The sequence below is a fragment of the Ambystoma mexicanum genome, chromosome 11 (genome assembly GCF_040938575.1).
Source record: "Ambystoma mexicanum isolate Mex_15411 chromosome 11, UKY_AmexF1_1, whole genome shotgun sequence".
Classification (NCBI taxonomy): Eukaryota; Metazoa; Chordata; class Amphibia; order Caudata; family Ambystomatidae; genus Ambystoma; species Ambystoma mexicanum.
In genome coordinates, this window is record NC_090934.1 from 856,109,666 (window position 1) to 856,135,548 (window position 25,883).

Genomic DNA, 25,883 nt, shown 5'->3' on the forward strand with positions numbered 1-25,883 from the left:
AATCCAGTCCTCGCACCGCATCTGGCTGTACCACTGACTGTTGTCACGCCCCAGTCACCAGAGCCATCCGAGACACCTCAACCAGCACTCCAGATCCTTATCCAGCACAGAGACAACGATTCTTGGCCCGAGCCGCCGCACCGGACAGCCTGCAGATGTTCGTCCAGCCTCACTTGCCAGACTGCCTGCTGCCTACTACCCCCAGCTGTCTCCCGCCACTAACTCTGCCTCAAGGGCTGCGACCGCCTCACCGATGTCGAGCACAAAGAACTTCTTCAGCACCAGGTACATTGTGATGTTGTCCCCCTTGTCCTTCTCTGAAGGCCCCTAATGACATTTATGATCCCTTACTCCCTTGGTACGGAAACCAAATGACCATGAACAGTTAAGACTTATTGCTTTACCGACTACCCTCCTGTCAGTATCAAGAGTGCATCACTTTCCTACGTGCAACTGGCTGTCCTATGTGTTCCTTTACAGGGTGGGTTGCATTTTGTAGTGTGCTAGAACTGTCTGTTGTAATAATAATAAAGTAGATATTTTAAAACAACCTTGACTGGACAGTCACTATTATCATTGGGTAATAATTGTATTTTCGCTGTGTTGCAACTATCCGTCGATCCACGACCTTGCGGAGAAAAGCGTTCTGTTCCGTCCACGTTACGAAAATTTGAAAAGGAGGTTTATAATTTACTTGTGTTTCCAATCTGTTCAGATCCCTTCTGGTGTACTAGAGGTGTGGGGCTGATTGATGGTTTAGAAACCGATATTCATCCCTGGACCACTGGTGCCCCGGAAGTTGATTCGTCACACTTGGTCCCAACCCAAAATGGCAATCCAGCCTAAACTGCTAGGTCACATCCCTTATGCATGAGACCACAAACAGTCTAAGGCATTTTACAGGGGTCCTGAGATTGCTGTATGTAGAGTTCCAAGCCACATCTCATCAATGATGGTCTTCGAAGCACAGACATGTCTGGGGGTTGCTTGTGATATCAAGCAGAAGAGATGGGACCCAGTAGTTTGGGCTGGACTAACCCTTATGGGGTGGTAGCAAGCCTAATCTACACGCGTTTTTCCCCTTCGGTAAATGCAGAGCAGACTGCAGAATGAAGGTTTGAAGAGTGGCCTAGAATAAAGCCAATGATTAGGAATGATGCGAAACCTTCCATCCATCCCTCCACAGTGTTACAGATGAGGCATGGACCTTTCTCAAACCAGGAGAGGCCATGTGGACCACTACTGACTTGGAAAGAGGCTAAAACAAGATGAGCACTGAACACATTGAAATTGGCTTTGTGTTAACAGCTACAAGAGTGAGATCCGATTTTACTCACTCTGGCTCGTTCAAATTCACCTGGTGAGGCTCAATGCGAGCACCTTCTACCCGGTACCCGAAATATGCAATCGAGACGTGCCGCTTGCCAGTAGCCGAACGTGCCCACCTCAAGAGAGCGCGCGTACCAATAATGCGTTCCTTCACTTTCCTCTCCTACGAGCGACCCTGTCCCCACCCTCTAGAATCTTCAATGCAAAATTGCGCTGGTCTTGCATGACCTTACAATGGTGATTTACAATCTGGATTTTTTTACAATGGCATTTACGCAGTACTCCGGAAACACAAATATCCAAAAAGCACAAATCCATCGAGACCAGTTCATACTTGCCCGAAAACTAGAAGCCCACACTTTGCCAAAAGCAATGTCATTTCATTAGCTCTGGGTGAGGGAAATGACACGATTTAAAACCCTGTGCTTAATGCACAAGTCACTGCTTGGAGGGTTGCCTTCCTCGTCAACGTCTTCCAGCTCTACCAAAGAACCAGAGGCTTGAGGCCATCCAAGGAGCACAAGAGTTTGGTGGCTGGTGCCTTCACATACAGGGCTGCTCCCTCTGGAACTCTCTCTCTCTCACAATTTAAGAGGTGAAATGGACTTTAAAAGTTCCAGAGAGGGTTGCAAACACAACAGTCCTGCAATGTATATAGCCAAAAATCGCTCTATGCCCCGGCCACTCCTAATCCTACTCTAGTCGCACCCTGCCAACCAACATCATATGTGCATGCAGTACAGGCATGCACACATGATTCCTGTATGTTAGGCCTATCAATAGGAAGCTATAACTTACACTAAGGACGGCTTGAGGAGACGCCGTTGCCTGTCTCTGCCCAGTGCTTGGCTGGCTGCACCACCTGCTACCCGCAGGAATATCCCTTAAGGCTCCCTGATTGCCCCTCGCCTTCCCCTATCCCCAAAGTGCAATGAAACGTCCAAAATGTGGCATCCAGCACTGGGCAGAAACTCTAATAACGAAATAAATCAATACAGAGGCAGGAGTAGCTTGGAGGGCAACACCTTAGCTTGGTGGGTGCCACTTGACTTTCAAGGACACAATCCTAGCATCAAGGGCGTGACATTAGCATTCATGGAATCAGCTACTGCTAAGGATACTGCTTCTTAGATCTCACAAGGACATTCGCCCTGCTTAAAGAGTACCTCTTGCATTTAAAGACAGGGCATTGGCTTGAAGGCCGCCGTCTTAGTTGGGAGAACAATTCTTCCTGTGGAGGGTGTAGCCTGAGCTTGAACCACATTGCCATAGTTTGAAAGAGAATGCCTTGTTTTAAGATACACTGCCATATCTTGAAGGACGCAGCCTTTAATTCTCAGATCCTCTCATGCCAAGCACGGTTTGGGCATCAGTGCCGAAGGATGATGGTAAAAGTGAGCGGTTCTTCTTCGGGCACCAAGCCCCCCTTCCCAGCACTGCTTGTCCAATGGTTTTTTGGAGAAGGTGCTTGTATGAACTGGCATGACTCATCCTTCTGTGCCTAGGCCCCGCAGGAATAAGGACAAGTCTGGGCGTAGAGGCACCGCCAGGTCCTTGGAGATCACACACAATCTCCCTTCATCTTCAGAAGCCAACTACTCGGCCCCAGGTGGTAGGAGATCTGAGAGGATGGACAGTGGCTTTAGGGCGCGTCAGCGGCATAGCGCCACCCGCGCAAGATCAGAAGACACTGCAGCCTTTGATGTCAGGATGCAGACCATCTCCTCGCATAGTTCAAAGGTGCCCATCACATCAAGGCCTTGTTCTCTCCTTCCACCTGCAGAACTCCTCGGTGTTCTCACATGAAACGGCTCCATTGCCAGGGCCTGCAAGAGCTGTGCACTCATCAGGAGAAAGCCTGGGGGTTGATGGGGGGGCGAGGGGGAACAGCGCAAGCTAAACGCACTCAATGAAGCGAGGCTGCCCAGCAGTGATGAGGGGAAGGAACGAGTAGATGAGCTGGCATATTATTCACTCCCTTCTGGGATAAACTCCATCATTCCTTTACTGGTGGGTGGGGGCAGCTGGACTCTGATTATAGCGCCCCCTACATGATGCCCCATCACTACCATTTGGCTCTTTGAAACACAATTCTGTTGTATAAAGCGCCTAACAAATGCTCAATAAAATAAAATAAATAAATAAACAATCAAGTGGGATATGCCTCACCAGAAAAGGCAATATCTGTATTCGCCCACTGACTTACATTACTATTAAACATATTTTACGAGGGAGAAAGTAAAAGATGTGTCATAATACAAGATATTTGGCCATCGGCTTGGGGATTCTCCCACGTCAACATGAGGAGTTGGCAAGAGTAGGGGGTGCATGGACTCGGCTGGACTATGTGTGCAGACTATCACTCCCTGTTTATGGGTAAGACACGAAGTGAAAGCACAAATAGCCGGGACACTGGGATGTATGATAATCTCTTTGTAGCAGGTCCCATTTGTTCCCGTCCCGCCCTTGTGTCTCCCAGAAAATGACCCCTTTCTCCTTGCCTGGTCCCTACCCTCCAATCCCTGACGAGGGATTAGCTTTCAGTTTTGCCTTTCAGCTATTTAAACCAATGAATGATCGACATGACACGGAGTAATCTAATTTGATAGGATGAAAGTCTGCAGGAAATGGCTGTAGTATGATGACACTGTGCCTTCCTTCCTTCCTTAAGGGCCACAAAGCTCCCCCGGTGTAGTAGAGGGGTGGGCCTTGTGGAGCTGTCAACAGAGTTCCAACTACAACGCGGAGGATTCCTGCCCTCCTTTCTGAAGGCGCGGGAAGAGCTGACCATGGCTGAAGTAACTTGATCTGAGACGAGCAGTGCTGGCCTATCCTGGAAGAAACTGGGCCAGTTGAAAGTGGCACGCTCCATCCCGGAAGTATCTGGGGTCCAAGGATAGAAGGCCATGGCCTACTCTAGGAAGCACCCAGTCCAGGATTGAGGGCCCTGTCCTTTCCTGGAAGCATCCGGTCCCATGAAAGGCGTAACCGGCCCATCCTGGGAGTAGTTGTGGCATGGACTCCATCAGCAAGCCCCGATATTGTGCTTTGTGGTGGATGAAGGCAAGAATTATGCATCCGAGAGGAGTCACGGTCTGCTTCTAGAGGTTTTTTTCCTTTATTAATATTTTGCCTATGGGAAGTTGTCTGCATTTGTGACCGGCCCTGTGCTGGAATCCTGTCCCCCTCTAAAGGTGCAAAATCAGCAAGAAAATGTGTGGCACGTGCATAACTAATGGCACACAGGATGAGCGTGGGAAGGAGCGGGAGAGGTTCGCTTGGAATTATGGGTCCCTAAATTGACTATGTGTAGCAGGTCTGCACCAGCCAAGTAAACCAAGGAAGGCAAGATCAATTCAGAAGAATGTTCTGAACATTGTCAGTGCAGACTAATCTTTTTGGGGGGAGTGATGCAGGTTTCCTGGGAGGATGACCCTTGAAGTCAATGGAGGTGAACCTTTTTGGGAGGATTATGCATATTTGCTGGGGGTTGATCCTACCGAAGTCTAAAGAGATAATGGGCTTTGGATTGAATCCTCCAAATGTTGGCCTGGTCCAGAAGAACTAGAGTGCTTATCCTATTCATGATTTTCCAAATATTCTCCAATCTTTGGATGCGAGTGTGAGTAATTCGACCATCTGCACGGTGGGTGTTCGCTCGCCTGGCTTTTTGGAAATTTTAAAAGAAATTGAATGATGGTAGATGAGCCTGCGGAAAATGGGTGGGGCTAATCCGCACACATGTTACTATGCTCACCCCACGATATACACATAGACCTTTGTGCTCTGGGTGGACACAGCCTACAGGTGCCGCCACTGTCATATGTATTTGGGATATGACAGCCACGTGAACATCAAGGCATCTCAGAAGGGGGAGGGCAAAACCTTCCTCCTGCCATGACCAGAGTAATGAACTAAGGCTCCATGGATCTGCCCTGTCCTTTATTAGCTCTGCTGGTGGCAGCTTCGCATACTAATCAGAGTTAATTCAAACAGGCCCACAGGGGGCCTGGTCACAGGACTAACAAAAGAGACAGGAAACCCAACAACCTTTGATATGCATCAGTGTCAACCCGAAGCCAGCTCCTGCCTCTTAGTAACAAGGGCAGTGAAATGGCATGTCTGGGACAGCTGTTTATATTAGACATCCCCCCAAAGGGACCCTATTCAGAAGGTACAAGAATCTGGTTTGCAGAAGTCAGAAAGTCTGGTCACGCTGCAGCTTCAAGGGAGAGCTGCTGCTATAACCAGGAAGCACAGAGAGCTCAATTAACCAGAGAGACCCTTTGATCCACAACAGATAGGAAGATGGGTGGGACTTAGTATTGCATCTTTTTACCACTTTACCTTTTCTGTTGCAAAGCACTCTGGTTATGACCTTGTGCATACAGGAGATTGTTGGTGGGGACCCACGATTGGTTCATTAAGGTAGGCTTAGCTAACACCAATAACTGTGGCCCATTTGGCTTTAAAATAGGGCTGAGCCCCTCTTTTGATCAGATCATCTCAAGACTTCGCAAGGAGTAACAAGGAGAACTCAGCATTGGACCCTGACTGAAGGTACAGACTACCTTATATCTTCCCCCAGTGAAGGAAAGCCATGATTTCCAAAAGGGAAGCAAGGTCACTCCCCTAAACATCTCTCAGGGAACAGAGGGAGCTACTGAATCCAGAAGACCATCCAGCAGCTCTAAAACCCATACTCTGCCAGCACACAGCATGCCCTGCTAGGCTCTGCAGCAAGCTTACAAGGTGGGACATGCCAGAGAGTCTTTGAACCAAACCAAGGACAAGGCAGTTGCCTGTAACACTCTCCTCAGTTTTGGGACGTCCGCCTTAAAGGACGACACACACCCAGTGATGAAGCTAAGAGGAGTGCATTGATGTGCATCTACTGACGTCTGCCTTAAAGGACATTTTCAAGCTAGTCGAACCCCTTGAGCTGCAACCGACTGCACCGCTGACTATTGTTATGCCGCAGTCTCTAATGCCGTCTGAGATGCCTCGACCAGTGCTTCAGACCGGCCTACCACCTCTGAGACAACGTTTCCTCACCCGAGCCGCCGTGTAGGCCAGCCTCCAGCTGTCCGTCCAGCCTCGTTCGCCAAACTGCCTGCCGCCTGATGCCCGCAGCTGTCTCCAGTCTTGAACTCTGTCGCAGAAGCTGCAAAGCGCCCTGAAACCGACTCTACACTGTCAAGAACCAAGAACTTCTACAAGCACAAGAGGTTCTGTCCCCCTGGTCCTTCTCCGAAGGCCCCTAGTACATTTTACGACCCATTGCTCCCTTTGTGTTGAAAACAAGTATCCTGGAACTATTGGGATTCATTTCTATACCGACTACCCTCCTGTCGGTATCCAGAGTCCATCCCTTTTTCTTTTTTGAAACTGTCTTTCCTCTGCATTCCCTATAGGGTGGGTTGTATTTTGAAGTGTGCTAGAACTGTCTGTTGTGATAATCATAAAGTAGATATGTTTATACAACCTAGTCTGGGCAGTCCCTTTTATCTTCGGGTAATAATTGTATTTTCGCTGTGTTGTAACTAACCAACGATCCATGACCTTGCGGAGATAAGCCTGCCGTCCCTTCCACGTTACCAAAATTGGACAAGGAGGTTTATAATTTTCTTGTGTTACCAATCTGTTCAGATCCCTTCTTGTGTACTAGAGGTGTGGGGCTGATTGACGGTTTAAAAACCGATATTCATCCCTGGACCACTGGTGCCCCCGAAGTTGATTCATCAGAGCGAGCTGCAGTAAAAGTGCAGCAAAGCGGTGTGGCTTGGAATCTAATGTGCACACCATGACTAATGTCCTTGTGCACCAGGGTCCTCGACCACCTTCCTGACTATGCAGATTTAAAGGTCCTGGAAAGAGCTTACATGTCTGGTCTTGCGCTCTTGACATAGGAGAAGTGCCAGTAACTCTCAGCCATGGAGTAGGCTGAGGCCAACCTCTGTCCAAGAAGATTGGGGCAAAGTCTGTGCAGCAGTGGGCCTATTCCCTTACCCGTATGGCAGTTCTTTTAGTGGTGGGCCCTACTGCCCAATTGCCCAGGCTTGTTGGATCCTTGATAGATTTTACAAACCCTTCTATCACAGCTTTGAGCATTACAGCTCAGACCCCGGGCATCCTCGGTTTTCCCAGACAGAGACCTTTGCCCACTGCAAAGGCCACGGCCATTGGCCCAGGAGAGGTTTACATACCACACTGACTTTCTGGACGATTGCTCATGCCAACAGTGATATGTGGTCCATTAACAAGACATGATCTGATACACTCTGTCCCGCAGATTCATGAAATGGAGATCTGCTTTTCGCTAGATAGCTTGCAGAACCCACATGATGGCCTCTCGCGTTGGGTCTCAGGACAATCGGTCGGAGAGGTGCCCTGACTCGGCAACCTTCGCCAGACGCTGCAATCCTGCGGAGGCGTGCCATCTCCACCCACAGCCCTTAGCTTCTTCCATAGTAGTGACTCCGGGTCAGGGCTCCGTTAGTCAATTGGGGTGTTGCTCGGTGTCAGTAACATTTCTTATTTTTTCCCTTGGGGAAGGAAGGACCCAGCAGATTTGCACTCTCCCAGCAGAGGAACTGAAGAGAGTTCTGCATTCCTGCCCTGTTTTCCCCTCCCCTCTCCCTTGCACTTCCCCCCTCCCTTTCCCCTTGCACTTCTCGTTCTCGCACTTGCACGATCTCAATGACACAAGGCTAGTAAGATCGTTTGTCTTGTCCTCCCATATCATATATTATTTCAGCTTATTTCCTTCCAGATAAGCAGGAGATTTTGGGTCAACATGGGGCATTAATGCAAGTTAGGGGATCTTCCACCGGCCCACTGTTTGCCATATCCACAGGGCCTCTGCCACATGCTTAGCATCTGTGAGTGTCGCCTATTAGGATAACAGTGAGTTTTTGCTGGACACCAGGACTGGGCTGACCTATAGGGAACTCTGGAGATTTCCAGTTAGGCCTCTGCTTCCCATAGGAAAGGGAAGTGCTTGCTGAAAATATGTAATATGGGGCCACTTTGAACATTATTTCCAGGGACTCTTTAGGTTTCCAGTCCACCCCGGCTGGACACTCACATTTAAATGTGTCATTATTTGAACTCTGTGTGCTGATGCTGTTGTAAAGCTGTATGCGAAAGGCATGAGAGAATTGCTGTTTTTAAGTTGAATTTTATAGTGCTACCTTGACATTTTACGAGACAAAAGCCAGCCCCGGTTAATTTTAAAAGAATCAATTTCGCAGAGTGAATTTGCCAAGATCACAAAACCTTACTGTAAGCGTTTTTGCGCATGATGGCAGCTGTTTGTTGTTAATGGTTTTTATCCCTAAAGAGTTGGATTCTTTTTAAAATGGGAAATAAACCAGCCAGTTTACACCTCACACTTGGTAATGCTTTACAAGCAAGGATAGGTGCCACTTGTATTGCTGAGCCAAGCCCCATCACTTGGAATCGAGGTCACTTCGTTTTTTTGTTCTCCTTACAAAGTAAGTAAGCATAGTTTTAAAACTTGTGAGGAATGTATACGTGTTATTTCTTTAGACCTACAAGCCGAGCATTTACACGTTTTGGTAACCTGGTTTTCTATATAGTAGTGTGCATGTGTATAGATTATCGAGGCTCAGACTGACAGAAAGCAAAGCAAGGGGGGGGCGTTAGTGAAAAGGGGGGGCATTACCACTGTCCCAAGTCTCTCCTTGTTCTGCTAGAAACAAACAAAGGCAAGCTCCCCACATTTCGTTACCATATTCGAATAAGCTTTAAGGGTGCTGCGGTTGGTATATAGACCCCAAGTGGCTTGCTCCCACATCCTTCATCCTGGTTTCCGTGGAAACCGAAAGGACTTAATGTAGGCAATACTTCTTTGAAACCCAGTGCTGATGGGACTGGTCCATAAAGTATTGCATGATTGACTAAGGCTGGCTCCAAAATCTACTCGACATCCAATCTGTGCTTTAATGAAGCATCCTTTTTACACAGTCTCGTTATTAATCTGGACTGGGCAGCACCCGGACAATGGAGAGTCAGAAGGACTCGGTGAGCAGCTCTCCGTGGCTTTGTCTTTGCCCATCGCTGCACTGGTGAAGAAGGGCCTTGCCCTGCCTGTGTCCTGCACCCTGGGCTCATCGTCTGCCTGCTCCGAGCCGCCTGCTCTGGTCACTGCTCGAGCAGCCGTGCATGGTAGGAGGTAACCATTTGAGCTTCGACATGCAGTCCTGGTGAGTGCTGACTGCTCTGTGTGCGAACTAGGCGTGGAGCTGCCACATTTCAAAAGAACAATACTGGGGGCATGTCCCCACTTTTATGTTTTTGGAAATACTGATGCTTGAGCAAGCTGTCTTCTTTAGTCATGCTTACCATTTACATTCTGGTTCTGTTTTATTTACAATCCATTTGGAAGGTTCTGGAGCATTTCTGGCATTTCCTTACTTTTGGTACTTTTTGCCCAAAGATAACAGAGCACAGGCTTTTGCCGATTGCCCTGGTTTTGCGCGGATTGTTTCATAACGATACTGCATAAAAAACGGGCATGTGGGCAGCCCGATTGGAAGCTGTGACCAGATGTGGCCGGCCACATTCCTGCCAGTGTGCTGCCGTGTGGCCCGCTTTGTGTTCAGCTGTGCCAGTTTGGCCAGGAGCAGAAACTCATGTCAAGGCTTCAGGCCGCCTGCGCCGCAGCACTGTGCCAGGTGCCTGCATAAGTTCAGGAGGGTAGAGAAGGATCTCTCTTGTGTGCCAGCACCGGCTGGAGCTTGGAGCGTGTGTTCTGTGTCCCGGTGACCTCATCAACACAGAGAGTAGGGGTCAAGTGTCCCAAAGTCGGGCACTGGGCACTCACTGGGCAGTGAGGAACTCTTACCGCAGCGCCGGCCCTAGCTCCATCCTGTATAAGTAGCATGTTGCTAAGCTACCCACTATGCATGTGGAACCAGACTACCCCTGACAAAATGCAGTAGGCAGAAACAAAAGGGTAGCCAGTGATAAAGTCGCCTGGGAAATGGCCGCCAGGGGGCGACATTCCCCCAGATTTGCACTCCAAAGAAAATCAAGCACTTTCCCCAAATATTCTACAACTGAAGTACATAATAGAAAAGTATACCCAGACTAGAATATGTGGAGGGAGGCTCTGAGGGGTATAGGAAAAAAAAAGGGGCCTACCTGGCGACCTGTTCCAGGCATTCACATTGAACCAGAAAAAGGCATTCCCGCAGCAAGCAGAGATTAATTTGGGCCACTGCACGCACTATAATAACAATGAGTCTCACCTAAAACAGGGAGATGCTTTTTTAAGCCCTGCTTGGATGGTTGTTACTTTCCATGGACCGTTAACCATTTTTTGGAAACGCGTTATTCTGCATGCTTTTTTTTTTTAGAGAGTTCGTTGGCCATAATAGCTCCAGCTTGTGAAATCTTTTCTATATCACACAGTGCGTGCTGTCTGAGTTGTACTGTATCTAGATCACGCCCATTCCTGCCTGAAGTGCTTCGCCTACACCCGAGCGCGCTACAGGTGGACGAGGGACCCACCAAATAACTGAGCGTTGCCAAGAAGGTGCACCAAGGCCGGCTAGATGCTAAAGCCCCTGTCCAGCTGCAGCCCCTGCCCTGGAGAGAGCATTAACATCGCCTCATTTCGCACTATTCCACACCGAGAACCTCCCTGCCGCTGCAGGCTGAGTCACAGTGAACCCAACTGCTCCTAGTGGTGTTACATGCATACTCACAAACTACCCCAGAGCTCCTGGTCTGCTTGGCTAACAATTGAACTCGGGTTGAAATCAATGGATGATATGATATGATAGGTTATTTATAACACGCTTAATACCCAGAGGTTTCTAAGTGCAGACCCGGGGATCGAGCCTGTGTTGCTCCGTGCTGTCTTGCTTCCAAGGCGAGCACGTCGCCCCTGAGCTATCCTCCCGAGACTGGATTATGCGTGGTGCCCAGCTCAAGAGGGCACGACGAAAAGGGATTGTGGACAATCTGTCCTCAAGATAAGAGAGGTTGTCAAAACCGAGATAAGACAAGACTTGGAAGACCACGTGCTGCCATGCCCCCATGAAGATAGTCCTGGACTACGTGTTGGTGCCTCCTCCTCAATGAAGCTTGTCCGTGTATACGAGTTCCTGACCCAATCTTGGATGAATTCTGTCTTGGAATAGTGAGCGCGTTCCCATTCTGGGTAAAACGTGTCCTCAATCTCGAGGGCTGGTCCTAGCCTGGATCAAACCAATTTCAGTGAAGGAGGCACTGCGCTATCTTTAAATGACACTGGTAGCCGGGAACAAGATGGAGGTTGATCCTGGATTAAGATGATTTTGGGGTGCCAGGAGAAATCTCTTCGTGGATTTAGCCAGCCTCAAGATACAAATCCCTGTGTTGTCCCTGAAGTAACTGATTGTTGTTATGACACAATCCTGGATTCAGCTGGCACAATGCAATCTCAACATTAATTAGGATTGTCCTCAGGTAGGAGGCAGTGTTCCATCCTTCCTCAAGGCAAGCTGGCAGAAAGGTTGCTTGGTCAAAGTTCACTGGCTTAGGTCCTGCTTGCGAATGGCTGGTTCCTAAAGGCCGATTGCTGATGATTTGGTGAATGGAGGCCTGGTTATTCTTACCTTGTAGAATAAGGCCTTGTGGCTGATGGCCTGACTGCCAAGGGCCATGTAAAAGAATGGCTGTTGTCTCTGCCCCAGGTTCGGGGGTAAGTAAATAGTAAGATAGTAATTGGTTATTTATAACGCGCTTCATACCCAGAGGTTGCTAAGCGCCACATCGTCTTGCTTCCAAGGCGCGCGCGTTGCCCCTGAGCTATCCTCCCAACCCTAAGTCTGGGAGGATAGGTGCTGAGTCTCTCTTGCCTACCTGTCATCTCTTGATCGGCTCGCCTCCAGCCGCCACTATGTGGGAGCCAGGCTCAGTGTTGCAAGCTTCACCCAGTGGTAGCAGCACTGAGACACGGGCACTCTTTAGCATCACTTATTCCCTGGCCTGCTGTCCCTATTTGCCAATGCCTCCACCTCTGCACCAAGTAAACAAGATGCTTGGGGGCTGAAGCCCCATTGGATGGAACTGCCACAAGAAATGGAAATCAGGATCACATTCTGCCATTAACCCCTAGTGATACTCTGGATGGTGTACACCAAACTGAGGGGGCTCCAGGGAACATGGCCTGACCTTGGCAGGTGGAGTTCTGTTCGAGCAGGTTCACCTCCCAACTCACTCCCTAATCTGCCACAAGCAAGGATGCACCCCAAAGCCTCAACAGCCTGAAGAGGGTCCATGTGAGCAGGCAGTCGTTGCAGTCAATTAAGAAATTAAGAAGTCTTTAGAGAACCGCACAGGTCCATGAGAAAGCAGTAGGGCCAGGCAACCAAGCAGGCATCAGGGTTCCAGGAGCCTGGAGAAGGCCCTTTTGACTAGGCATTCTCCGATGGGCGGGTAACTGAAAAGAAAGGAGGGCAACCATTTAACCACAGGGATGTGCTGCTTGCACCTTAAGGGTGGAGGATTTCTTGCTGGACCACAAAGAGCACAGACATTGGGGCACATATAACACACAGCACAGTGATCACACAAAGAATCAGATAACTTCTTCAGGGCACCACTGATCTTTGAATGGCCACCAGTGAGGGCACCCTGACGTCTTGACATCGGAGTTTCCCTCTCACTCTTGCCCATCCAAATGCACCCCCCTTACCACAGCACTTACTTAATGGTCTTTTTCTCACTCCGGCCCCCTCGGCTGGAATCTGGTGTCCCCACGGTCTCCAGAGAGTTCTTATATCGTTTACCCTAAAAAAATACAAAAAAGAACCGTAGATGAGAATGACATGAATCCAGAAGGGCGGCTTCATGGGGAAGGGGGGAATACAGAGGTCACTCAAGAGGGAAGGGGGGAGGTGGCACAAGGACAAGGAATTGTGGAAATAACCTGTATGGGGCAGTGTGTGCTAAGCATATTTACCCTACAGATTTCAGCCCAAATAAGAAGAGTTTGGGCCTCATTACACGGTAGGCGGTAAGGGTTTACCGGTACCGGTATTTTACTGGTACCGGTAAATCCTTACCGCCTTACTACGAGGTCCCTTTGCGGGTTGGGGAATTTAACGCCTGCTTTTTGCAGGCGTTAAAAACCAACCCGCAAAGGGACCCAGGGAGCTAATTACGGTACCGCAATTTGTGGTGCCGTTATTGGCGCCTTCCCCATTGCTATTATGCCCTATGGGGCAAAAATGGGAATGGGGAAGGGCAATTGTGGAAGGGGGAATTACCGGCCCGCCAACCTTGGAATGGGGCGGTATTTCCCCTTTCCACCAAGGCGGTGCCGGTATTTTACCAGCATGAACCATGGCGCTAATAGCGCCATGGTTCTCTGCCTACCGTGTAATGAGGCCCTATATGTCTTTTCTTGGGCAAACACGGCAGACCAAGGGAAGCAGCTCCCATCCGGAAGTGGCATAGCATGCTGAGATAATTGGACCCAAGTATGTGCTGTAGCGAGAGCAGTCCGCGACTAGCTGGGGTCAGGAAGTGTCTGGGCATGCCCTTAAGAAGTGTGGGGAACATAGACAAGTGAGTACTGGGGGATAACTGTTCTTATTTGGCAAGTAAGAAAGGGACAGGTGGTGAGAGTGACACCTTTGTGTCCGAGGAGAACCAAAATGAATCACACACACCCCACAATCATGCATGCCTGGAATCATTCCCTAGTAGGAAATGCCAGCATTTGGCATCCTGGATGCAACGTTCACCCCGCTGCACCAAATCCGGCCACAGGAACTGCAGGGATGTTCAGAGGGAGTAGGGCTGTGGTCCCTGGTGGCTACAATACCCCATCCACCGTTTCCCCGTTGCTGGCTGTCACCTGGGGCCTGTCCTTCCTAGAGGCGTGCTGACTCCCACCCCACTCCACTCCGGTGGTGCTGCCATGTTTTACCATTTTACCACACTCATTGGTCTCATAACTCATGTGGCGTGCTGCCTGTCTCCCGCCTACCACCTGTCTGTCTGTAATTATGCTACTACCCATGCGCATGTCGGCGCGCGCTTTGTGATTTCTCTTTTTTGTATTCTCCAATGCCGTCAAGCCACTGGATTTTAATGTTTTTGGGCTTTACCATGGGATAATGGGCCGCTGTTCCAAATGCCCTCAGACCATTATGTTTCCAAATGGAGCGCAATGTATTTATTTTTATTAATTTAATTGCGTTTTTAATAACACCCCTAATACTAGCCTAAATTCTTTATTTAAGCAGATCCGGGATTCGAACCTCTGTTGCTCTGCGTGGTCTTGTTTCCAAGAGCAGCACATTACCCCTGTGCTATCCTCCATTGCCATCTATGCTCAACAAATCACCCACCCTCAAGTGTTAACCCCAGTACTGATCATTGACCTCAGACTTGGCTATACTGCCAAACACTTGGGAGTGAGCACTCACTCTCATATGCTGGTTAAAGCCTTTGGGAATAACATCCCACTCTCACCTATAGACTAAAACAATTGGAAATAACCACTCACACTCATGTTTAGACTCAAGCACAGGATACTAAACTCAAAAAAATCAGTGAACGGCTCCAGCATTTGGCAGAACCCCCCCCTCTCTCTACTATGTCATGGTATGCTAAGGAATATGTTTACGCATGACACACACCATCAAGATGACTCTTGGACACTAAACTCTGCTACGACTGGATATCTAGCGGTGGCAATAGTATCAAGGTGGGATAAGAGGTTAGAATGCTAGGCTTCTACTTGGACTCCAACTTTTTCTTCCACAGACAGGTGAACTCCCTAGCCTCTTCCACGGCTTCCACGTGCAAACTGATCCGTGCAGCCAAACCCCTCTGTCCGACACCAGCTGCCTGACCCTTGCTAGAGCCCTCATATTGTCCCGCCTGGACTACTGTAACGCTCTCTATCTTGGGTCTTCCAAAGCCACCACTAGCAAACTACAAACTCTTCAGAATAACGCTCTCAGAGCGGCTTTGGGCATCTCTAGAAGAGATCATATCACAGTACACAGACAAACAGAACAATTGGCTCTCTATCAACGACAAAATTCTCCTAAAAACTGCATCACTTACTCACAAGTCCCTCAATAACGCGGCTCCTATTTACTTGATTGACAGATTTCATAGGCAGACCCCCCTGAGACCCACAAGAACAGTGTACAAAGACTGCCTCTCTGTCCCCAACTTCAAACGCTCGACTATAGGGGCCAACAGCTTCCCAGTGAAAGCGGCTAAACTGTGGAACTCCCTACCACCAACTCTCAGAATGGACTTACATTACCAAAACTTCCGATCTAAGATTGTTTCATGGTTGAAGACGTAAGCCTTCAAACATATCTAGTCGCTAAGTCGTTCATATTCCTGCCAACTGTACATATTGTACTCACATGTGTTTACCTGTATAAATGTATATAATCCTGTCATTACTATTATTGTGTGTATGTACATGTATATATCGTTGTTGTTGTAACTAAGCTTCGCAAATTCATGTAACTGCTGCGCCCTGTTAACCTAGGGTATTCTGGTGCATTACAAATGATAAAACAAACAAACAAACAAAGTGAGGGAGTGGCTTAAAGATCTGTAGTGAAGAGTATTCGCGCAACCAATCCGATGTATGATGTCTCTACGCTCGAAGGAGTCTGTATCCAGTAAGGTGAGTGTTTACATATCAAAATGCAGCTTTTTCTCTGGAAGTTGTTTGGGCTTGTCCAGATCCAAGTGGCTGATTGCAGGTTGCCTCTCCCCAGAAAAAGGTGAACCTTGTCTATCAGAATAGAGGGTCGTCTTTCTAGAAGGCTGGTCCACAGGGAACTGTACATCTTTCTTTGCGACCAGAAAACAGCACAGAGCTTGATTGGTGGGGCTTATATGGGTACATGGGTGAACCCTAAGTAGCAGGCAAGAGGCCACCTTCTACAATCCCTGGAGATGTTGTGGCATGAGGGAGACCAGTACTTCCACTTGTACCCTGATATACGGATGTAACCAAAAATGAAGACGCTATGGGGGGGGTTTCAGCTTTCCCCAGTCGATGATGCCTGTTTTTACAGAGGATGTAGACTTGTAGCGGCTTGGCTCATGGAGATAGGCCAGAAGTTGGAGACCAAGTGGCAGAATGGTAGCAAAGCAGAAGAACCCCTTTATTTGTGGGTTGGGCTTCTGTCCTCGCCGGAGATTTTTGGCCTCTGAGCCAGCAGGCAAAGCTCCCTAATCCGGACATTTCCTGGCCCTGTCCACGTGTTGCTGGATTATGTTATGGTTGCAGGCTAGCAGATGAAACTGGGGAATCGATTTGTCGTCTAGCGCAAATCTCAGCATACAACTCAACAAATATATGATTGTGATTTGTGACTTTTCAAATATCTTAAAGACATTGCATGTCTACACAAAACTGTAGATTCAAAGTATCTGATACTAAAAAAGTGGAGGCCTTCATCTAACCTCTAAACGGAATCGCAGAAACCGGCATCAGTGATCTGGCAAAAATAGAGAATGTATAGAAATGAACCCATTGTACAATACATGTAGTAACTTTATAGAGCTCTTTGGTATTTTCTGTATTGTGCATATGATTTGTAACTAAACTTGTGTCATTGCCCCCAGCCTGTCTATACCCTTCCATGGGCTCCTTACTAGCGATGTTCTTGTAGTTACAGGCCTTCCATGTAGATAGGTCATTGTGGGGTAAGTGTTCTTTTTTGTTGCTTATCCCCATTCAAGTCTTTGGTAATGAGCACCACCTTATTGGTGGCTAACCCTCCTGCCCCTATGTGCTTGTTCAGGATTTCTAAACAGAAATAGATCCGTTTAAACGCTCACCTTCCCCATGCTTGTGGGCTACTCCCATGCCCTCTGAACCTCCACTTTCACGCCATGTATAACTATCAGCCTATTTTTCTGTATTTGACATTTTGACCAAAATAATGTTTTCAGTTTTCAAGGAAATTTTCTAATTTTCCGACATTTAAATTTGGTTTACAGACCCCACCGCATCTGGGAATTGTCATTTGCATAATACAGACTTTGAAGACTACTTTGTGTAGTATCAGTAAAAGGTTGGCTGGAACCCCTCAGCAGCACCCTTGCCGGGCTGTGTCACGCCTCTCACATTTACAAGGCTGGAGGTTTGAGAATTATCTATAACTGAATGCTGCTAAAACCGACATTGTCTACATGGTATCTCCTATCCCCCCTCGCTCTCTTTTCGCTCTCCTTCGCTCCACAGGTTTTTGAGCTTTCAAAAAGTATCATTTCGTACTGCACTTTCTCAAGCGCGTTCTAGTATTCCTGAACTCCCCTAAGAAGGTGAAGGGGACCAGAGCTCTGGCCCTCGCGAGGCTTCTCTATTGCAATAGTCTTTATCTGGGCCACCTTTAGCAGCTACACCACCATCTCCAAGCACCAAGGGTGGTTCATCTCGTCCTTGGCCTGACACCTCTGTATTATCCACCTGGTCTACAGGAGTGTGGGTCAGGATACTTCTAACAAATGATGTCCAAGTGCCACCCTGCTAGTTATCGGAAATTGGCTTTCTCCCGGTCTCCTATTGTCTTGCATTTCAGGAGAAGGACCCTCAGAGTTGAGCCGCTGCGGTCTGTCTTTGGAACCCTCTACCAGTAGAAAGCCACCTACATTTCAGAAAAGGACTAAAGACTCTCATTTGTAATGAGCTCTTTGCTCGCATGGTTGGATCTGTGTTTCACCCTCTTCGGGGCTGCCCTGGATGTGCCGGCCCCCGACCCTCCATGCTACACTTCCTTCTTTGCGGCCCACCCGGAGGGCTGGACCCTCTCTCCGACTATGCTGCCTCAGTTGTTTCTTAGCTGTGATTGCCCAGCTTCAGAGCACTCTGGCCTGTGTCTGTGTGATCTGTGCCCTGTATTGGTGCTCTTCTGTGTTCGAGTCCTTGTATGTTCCTGTTTGGCATCTTGCACCTTTCTGCCTTGCACTTACCCGGTTGTGTTGTACTGGGGCGCTGCATCCGCGCAGTCTTGGCTCACGGGGATGTAGTATGATACCTACGTGTGACCCCGTCCCTTTCCCGCTTGCACTTATCTGAATGTGACCAGGTGGTGACGTGGTGAAGATCAGTTCCTCGCCAACCCCCCTTCTACATCTTGCACCAGAACGTTGCTGAGCGCGCAGAGACTATTTACACAGGAGTGGGCTGGCCTATAGGAAACTCCCGCTAGGCCTCTGCACCCTGGGGCTCTTGTGTGGTATTTCCAAATGTTCCCATAGGACAAGGGCTTGGCTTGCTGAAAATGTCTAATATGAGGTCTCTTTGGACATTATTTCCAGGGCCTCTTTTGGTTACCAGTGTACCCCTGTACTTACAAATAAATAAAAACATATATAAGATGTGTTCGCTGTGTGAATGTTGAAGGACAGAGGGAGAGCCTTGGCCTGTGTGCTTGTTGAAGTTAGCATCTCATTGACCGAGGGAAAATTAAAGATAGTCCCCTGCCGGGCCGGACAAAGACTTTTAGTTGCGTCTCCAGAAATGCAGTACCCGGTTGCATATCTGGGGACTTATACAGAGGCGTTCCTAGGGGGAGGAGGCGGGCTGAATGGGTTATAGCCCCCGGTCTTTTTGTTTTAGTCCCAGATAGAAGCTCAGGGGCTACAACCAAAAGGCTAGCTAGCCCCGAGTCCCACCAGTCTCACCATTAGCTTAGCCCCTGATCTTTTCCAGACCTAGCAACACTCCTGGTTACACTAAAATATGCTGTTTTCCAATGAGAGTGTTTAGAAGTCCTGCCGAATCGGGGCAGCGCTTTGAGATCCAGTGCGTGGATAAGCAATGTCATCCAATTGTCCAGAAGAGCTCCACCTCTTTTGGTGCCTAAACCTAGCGAGTTCCACTTGCCTTGCGATGTGACGGGAGATGTCTGGGGTGCGGGATTGTTCTCCCTGAACAATTCTTTACATCTCCTCCCACCTTTTTGGCACTCCCTTGATCAATGGCAAGGTTTTCAGAGCAACATCTTAAAAGCCTCTGTCATTGAAATCACGCCAGCATTTGGAGAGTCGGGAGTCAATCACACCCCTGCGGCGGCCAGTCTTCCGGTTTTTGCCTCCACCCCGGCCAGCCTGAGCAGGGGGTGGTCTTGCTGAAGCTCCATGTCAAGACAGACATTTTCAGAAACCTTTGGCCCCTTTCCCATAGACTTGCATGACAGGGTTGTAGCCTACGGGAACATCCTCACATTGTGATTGGTGGAGTAGGATGCCTGCGCTCGGTTGTGTTGGTTATTTGAGTAGAGCTTCTGGAGAGGGTGTCCTTTATAATGCAAGGCGGATGAGAAACTTTAAACTCTATGGTCATCAACGGGAATTATAATTTTAGACTAATTGGGTCTCAATAAAGTATTTTTGGCTTAATGTTGCAGCCCAGCATGCTCTTAGTGTGAAAGTGTACCGGCTCTGTTCCTTTGTTTGAAATCGTGTCACACTGCGCTGCTCTGGATCACACTGCCCTGAGTTTGGCTGTCAGGCTGGTTCTCCTTTTTCCAATTAGTAAAAAGATATGTCCTGTCTCCTATATGTTGTGTAGATGTGTGCGCCTGGATGCATGCGGGCTTCGGCGCAATACAGATGTATAAATAAATAAAATAAAAGCAAAGGCAAAGCTCTGACAGTGGAGTGTGTGAAGAAACAGCGGCCCAATCTGCTGGTCGATGAGACAAGTTTCCTTTGGGTCCAATGGCCTAATACAAAACTTCAGTTTACACTATTGTAGTGCATTTTATGATTTTTTGTTTTATTTTCAATCATTTTTTAATATTTTTTCAATACTTGTTCACATAAAATGTCCTTTTTATCACTGTTGATTGTAGATTGATTATGCTGACATTATGCTGAAATTATGTTCATATGTTAATGCGTATTGATACATATGTATGTTTTTGTTTTGTATATGTATGGTATGTTTAATTAATTTATATAATACTACTAAAGGATGGATTTTATGTATTTGTAAAGTTGAATTGTCAACTAAATCAAATAATAAAAAAATAAAAAAAAAAAAATGTCCTTTCAAATTCTCTTGATAATCATGGTCTTATCAAGGACATTATGGATAGCAGCCAGACCATGTGCATGTTTCGATCATCTTTGATCTCCATCAGGCGGCAATCTATTTATAATACACCCAAATACCTCCTTGGATGGATATTCATACACGTCTTCCAAGCGTTCCCTTGGCAGAGGAGTGCAAAGATACCATTCCCACACTGAAATATCAGAATCCCTTTAGCCAATCAAAAACAGGGATGTTGTCCTAGATCGCTTCTTCAGTGACAGACAACAAAGGCTGGACGTCTAAAGAAAAAGCGGAAAGGCTATGTACATTGCTTAGGGTGTTTTAAGGTTGCCAGGTTTGATTCCTGTGTCCTCGGGTGGGGGGGGGGCTCAGGGATGTCAAACTCAATCAGAGAGGGGGTTTCTTTCGGATGACAAGCACCTTTCACAGGTCACACCAGGTCACACCATTGGATCTATGAAAATTAAAAGCATACAAACGCACTGTGGGGACTGGTGTATTTGTAAAGCGGTGCGTGCAAGCGGAGTGAGACAGCGTGAAACCACTGAGGAGGATTCCCTGGGGATTTCCCATCCGGAATATGTTTACATTCGCACATTTCAGTGGACATTGCATAGAAGGCCATCAGATGTCAAAGGGTTTCTGTGTAGGAGTGCATACAATATTGCAATACTTCTGATGCACACAGGGGCACTGCACTGCAGAAAGTCGTGGATGTGGCCATCCAAAAAACTGGGCGTACAGGAGAAAATGCACGCACAGTGGGCGCATCCATGTTGTGCCAAGTTTTCACTCAAACAGGGTCCCATGAAGTTGCCACCACCACACATGGCAAAATATAAGTAGAAATGACACTGCCTTCAAATATTAAAGGATTTGAAGAGCTGGTTCTCAAAGTCCAACTTTAATTGTATGGTGCTAGCTCCAGATTAGAATTTTTCAATAGAGGAAATGGTAGGCAGTGAAAAAGTCGAAAACATTATGTCGAAAGACATAATGTCTAAAAAATAAATGTTGAAAAAAAATGTGAATGTTTTATTTATTATTTACATGTTTTTTTTGGGTTTCGCAAGTTAAAAAAACTGGTAAAACAAAAAATGTTTTTAAAAAAAGGGGGGTTGAGGGGGAACCCCCCCATTTCGAACAAAAAGCAATAAAAAATAGACATTCGAATTTTTTTGTTTTCAACTTTTTTTTTCGACATTATGACTTTCGACATAATGTCATTGGAATGTATCACTATAAACCAGAGGAAAGGCATCCCTCCCTGAGGAGGTAATTTAATAATCATTCTAGAGGCACACCTTTTCAGATGGTGATTGGGTTTCATGCAGGGCATTTTTTAATGTTATGTTCCAGGCAACAGTGACATATTGTAGGACCTCGATGTGCTCGGAATAATCGCCTTCTCTCTTTCAAGAAGGTGCCCATTCTTACGGGGCAGTGGAACAAACAAACACCATTTGACTTGTTCTTAAAAGAAAGCCACTGTTTAATGGTAAGGTGACCATTTCTGAGTGTTTACGTGGATGGTGACATTTTCACTCGTCACAGCTTTGTTTACTTTGCTTGGATAGCTCATCCTTTTAAGATGTTAAGATTTTTGTCTGTTGCAGCTCGCAGCTACTGTTGACAGGGGTCTTCCCCGCACGGTGTGGAAGCTGAAGCCCCTGCAGCCTGGGTAGACTGTCCTCTGCTCACGTCTATCAGAATGCATTGCTCTGCAATGCGCACTCGTCATTTTATTATTTTTATTTTATTATTTGCATTTTTATGTTAAAATAAACATTTTAGCAAAATCCAAACGGTCATGCATCTTTCGTCCGTCTTTGATTAAGTTCTCAACCATCATCTTTACTTTGTCCAACATTTCAGTAAGAGGCTAAAGGCTGAGTCCAGTAAGAGCCATTTTCCTGGCTGTTCTTCAATAAGCCTAGCCTTTTATCCGGGTCTGCAGGATCTAATACACCGTTAGAATTTCTCCAAAGCTGATTCGAGAACCTTCCAATAATATTGAACCGTGGCTATAAGCAAATATGTTTGCGCTCGGCCAATTATCCGTTGCCACCAGTCATCTGCCGATAGCACCCGGAATTGGAAACTCTCTATTTGGAGGGCCTGAGGAAGGGGCTTCAGGGGCCTGATCCGGCCCACTGGCCTTGTGTTGGACACCCCTGGGTTAGAGTCATGGTTGGTCTTCCTTTTTTGGTTTCAATGTCTCTTTCACAAAATGTCTGAGGAGCTCTGGCTCCAGACTACATGAAGACCCTTCAATATCCTTTTTCCAAACAGCTTGAAGACCCATGACTCCTAAACCCAGAATGCAATACAATCTGTTAATGGATCCAAGATATGGTATGATTGGTTATTTATAACTTGCTTAATACCCAGAGGTTTCTAAGCGCCGAGCCGGGGATCGAACCTGTGGTGCTCCATGTCGTCTTGCTTCCAAGGCGAGCACGTTGCCCCTGAGCTATCCTCCCTGCTTAAGGAGTCCCAACTCCTGTTCCTAACATGGAATGGAATCGTTCAATTTGTCTTTCTCAATATGCTTTAGGAATATGTGACTTAATTCCCAGCAGGCAGCATGACTTATCAGTTTCTTGCTTGTTGAGCTCTACGAACTTGCTCTTGAATTCCCAGCATGCAGCGTCTCTAAACCATGTGTCTATCTCAGTGCTCTCTAGGAACTGGCATTCAAGTTGCCAGACAGCGTCGGTTTGTCTTTCTCCGTGTGCGCTAAGAACTGGCACTCACATTCTCAGCATGCATCGTTGTATGAGTTTGTCATGCTCAGAGCACTATAGGGACTCGCGCTTGAGTTTGCAGAACCTAGTATCTCTTTTTGGCACCCATGTATCAATGTCCTCTCTGGTTGGTGTCCCTCTTGGGTCCTTCGTCTCCACTCAATTTTCTCACTTGGGTTTAGGGTGTACGCCTCCGGGAGCTCCCTCCATCATCGACAGGCTATTCCCTGCTTCCGATCCATCGCTCCTCTTTAGTGGTCGGGCCCACAGGTCCGGGATGCATCCCGCAGATGTGTTTGCCTCCCACCGGTTCTTTCCCCTTGCTTATGCTCCACTGTCCCTCAGCACCACTCCAGCCAGTCCCGCCTTAGCAGTGCTTCTAGTCGTGCCCTCCCTATGTCTCAGCGGCTTCCTGTCAGACCCCCAGCTACCCTTTGTGCTCTGTTCTTCCCACTTCGAGTCTCCATTGTTCCCCACGAGATGGGTGGGCAACGTATTTAGACGCCCCCCTCTTCTTACCAATTGTACTCCTGTGAGTGCTCCACACCAGGTATGGACTCGAAACCAGACAAAGACTCTGCCCTCTTCAATTCTCAGGCTTTTTTGCCACCCTGCGGTGCTGTGAGCCAGGATAAGTGCCTGAAGCCTGGGGAAGCAGGTTCCACACAGCGCCCTATTTTAGTCAACAGGGGTAAGAAGCATGGCAGTGAAAGGCCCAGAGAGCGAGGTTGGACTTTGAATGTACTTGGGGATCCTCTGCCCAACGTGCTGTTCCTATTAACATGGGGTAATGTAAAGGAAGTGCTCCTGGGTGCTGGACGGCAATGCCCATCGATGGTGCCCATGACAAAAGTCTGAATCTAATTTTTGACCCAGGAAGCCTTCCACCATCAGCCGGCAGTGGTAACACCTAGGTGCATTAAGTGAGGGGGGACGATTTGGTCAATGATTTTGACTTCCACAAAAGTTTATATCGCCTATCATTCAGCAGTACTAACGGTGATGCAACTAACCAACGGACCACAACCTTTAGAGGAGATATGCCTGCCGTTCCATCCACGTTACCAAATTGGACAAGGATGTTTATAATTTTAATTGCATGCTTGTTTATTCCAACCTGTTAGGATCCATTATGGCGTATTAGAGTTGTGGGGCTGATTGATGGTTAGAAACCGATATTCTCCCCTGGACCACTGGTACACCGGAATTTGATTCGTCAGACACCCGCAGCTTAAAATCTCAGCACTGGACAGCAAGTAGCACCCCAGACTCAGCTAAACATAGGGGGGGCCCCTCCATCACTTTCAAATCCAAGTGCAAGGCAAAAACTGTGCACTCCCATGGGGAAGCAGAAGCTCCATGCATGCCCTCAATGCTTTGCCAACTATATTGATCATGGCAATCTAGTTTCTACGATCCAGCCCCTCATATGCATGCAGGGTACAGGGCAGATATCCCTGGTGAATGCTGTCTGTCCCTGGCATTGAATTAATCCCCGGGATTAGTTTTCCAGCAGGGAGGCCAAGGTGCAACACAGCGCTGAATCACCAAGCGCCCCAGTGGGCTATGCAACGAGAGGAGCCGCGCTCTGCATATTCATATCCCACTCCCGCGGAGTCCGCGGAGTCAGAGATCCCACCACAGAGCCACGAACCAGGGGAATTGGAACAACTCTGCAAGCAAAGGCCTGCCCACTGGGATCCAGGGCACTGGGCAATCTTCTGCATTGAATGGGCAACATTGTGGCACTCTGCAACACAGAAATGTTCCGGAGGCGTTCTCAGCAATGTCCTGCACAGACGAGGGGACTATGCACTCTCCAACACTGCGATATCTAGCGCACAGGAGCACGTGCTCTCAGCAATGGAGCAGCAATATCCTGGACAGAGAGATCGGGGGAATATGCAGTACCCCACACAAGTGCATGCTCTCAACAATGGGGCAGAAATGTCTTGGAGAGTTCGGGGGAATATGCAATACCCCGTACACACGACTACATGCTGTCAGCAATGTCTACCCTGTACACACAACTACATGCTGTCAGCAATGTCCTGCACAGATCCGTGAATATGCACTCTTCAACACTGCAACATACCACACACAGGAGAACGTGGTCTCAGCAATATCCTGGACAGAAAGGGGAATATGCACTCTCGAACACTGCGATATCTAGCACACACGAGCACGTGCTCTCAGCAATGGAGCAGCAATGTCCTGGAGAGATCGGGGGATTATGCAATACCCCACACACACGAGTACATGCTGTCAGCAATGTCCTGCACAGATTGGCGAATATGCACTCTTCAAACATGCAAGATCCTGCACACAGGAGCATGTGCTCTCAACAGTGTCCTATACTGAGGATGGAATATGCAACATCACACACACAGGAGCAGGTACTCTCACCAGATGGGGCAATATGCACTCTCCAACACTGCAATATCCCACACACAGGAGCACCACCTCCCAGCAATGTCCTGCACAGATGGGGCAACATGAAAGATCCCGCACACTGGAGCAGGCGCTCGCAACAATCTCCTGAACAGAGGAGGTTTGGGGGGTATGGAAGATCACACACACGGGAGCACACACTCACAGCAATCTCCTGCACGGGGGGGGGGGGATGCAAGATCACATCCCAGGAGCAGGTGCTCTCAGCAGATGCGGGAGTATGCACTCAATATCCCACACACAAAAGCTGCTTTCCTTAATGCCCTGCACAGATGGGGGAATAT

At 47.9% G+C, this 25,883-nt stretch overlaps 1 protein-coding gene across 3 annotated transcripts in view; it reads right to left on the bottom strand.

The window, feature by feature from the left end:
* The window catches only part of SYT7 (synaptotagmin 7), a 1,118,786-nt gene that overhangs the window by 341,258 nt on the left and 751,645 nt on the right, over positions 1 to 25,883 (bottom strand). For all 3 annotated transcript variants that reach the window (XM_069623883.1, XM_069623885.1, XM_069623884.1), the window contains exon 3: positions 13,052 to 13,134. In XM_069623883.1, coding sequence (XP_069479984.1) covers positions 13,052 to 13,134 — 83 coding nt within the window. The remainder of the gene's footprint in view (positions 1 to 13,051; positions 13,135 to 25,883) is intronic.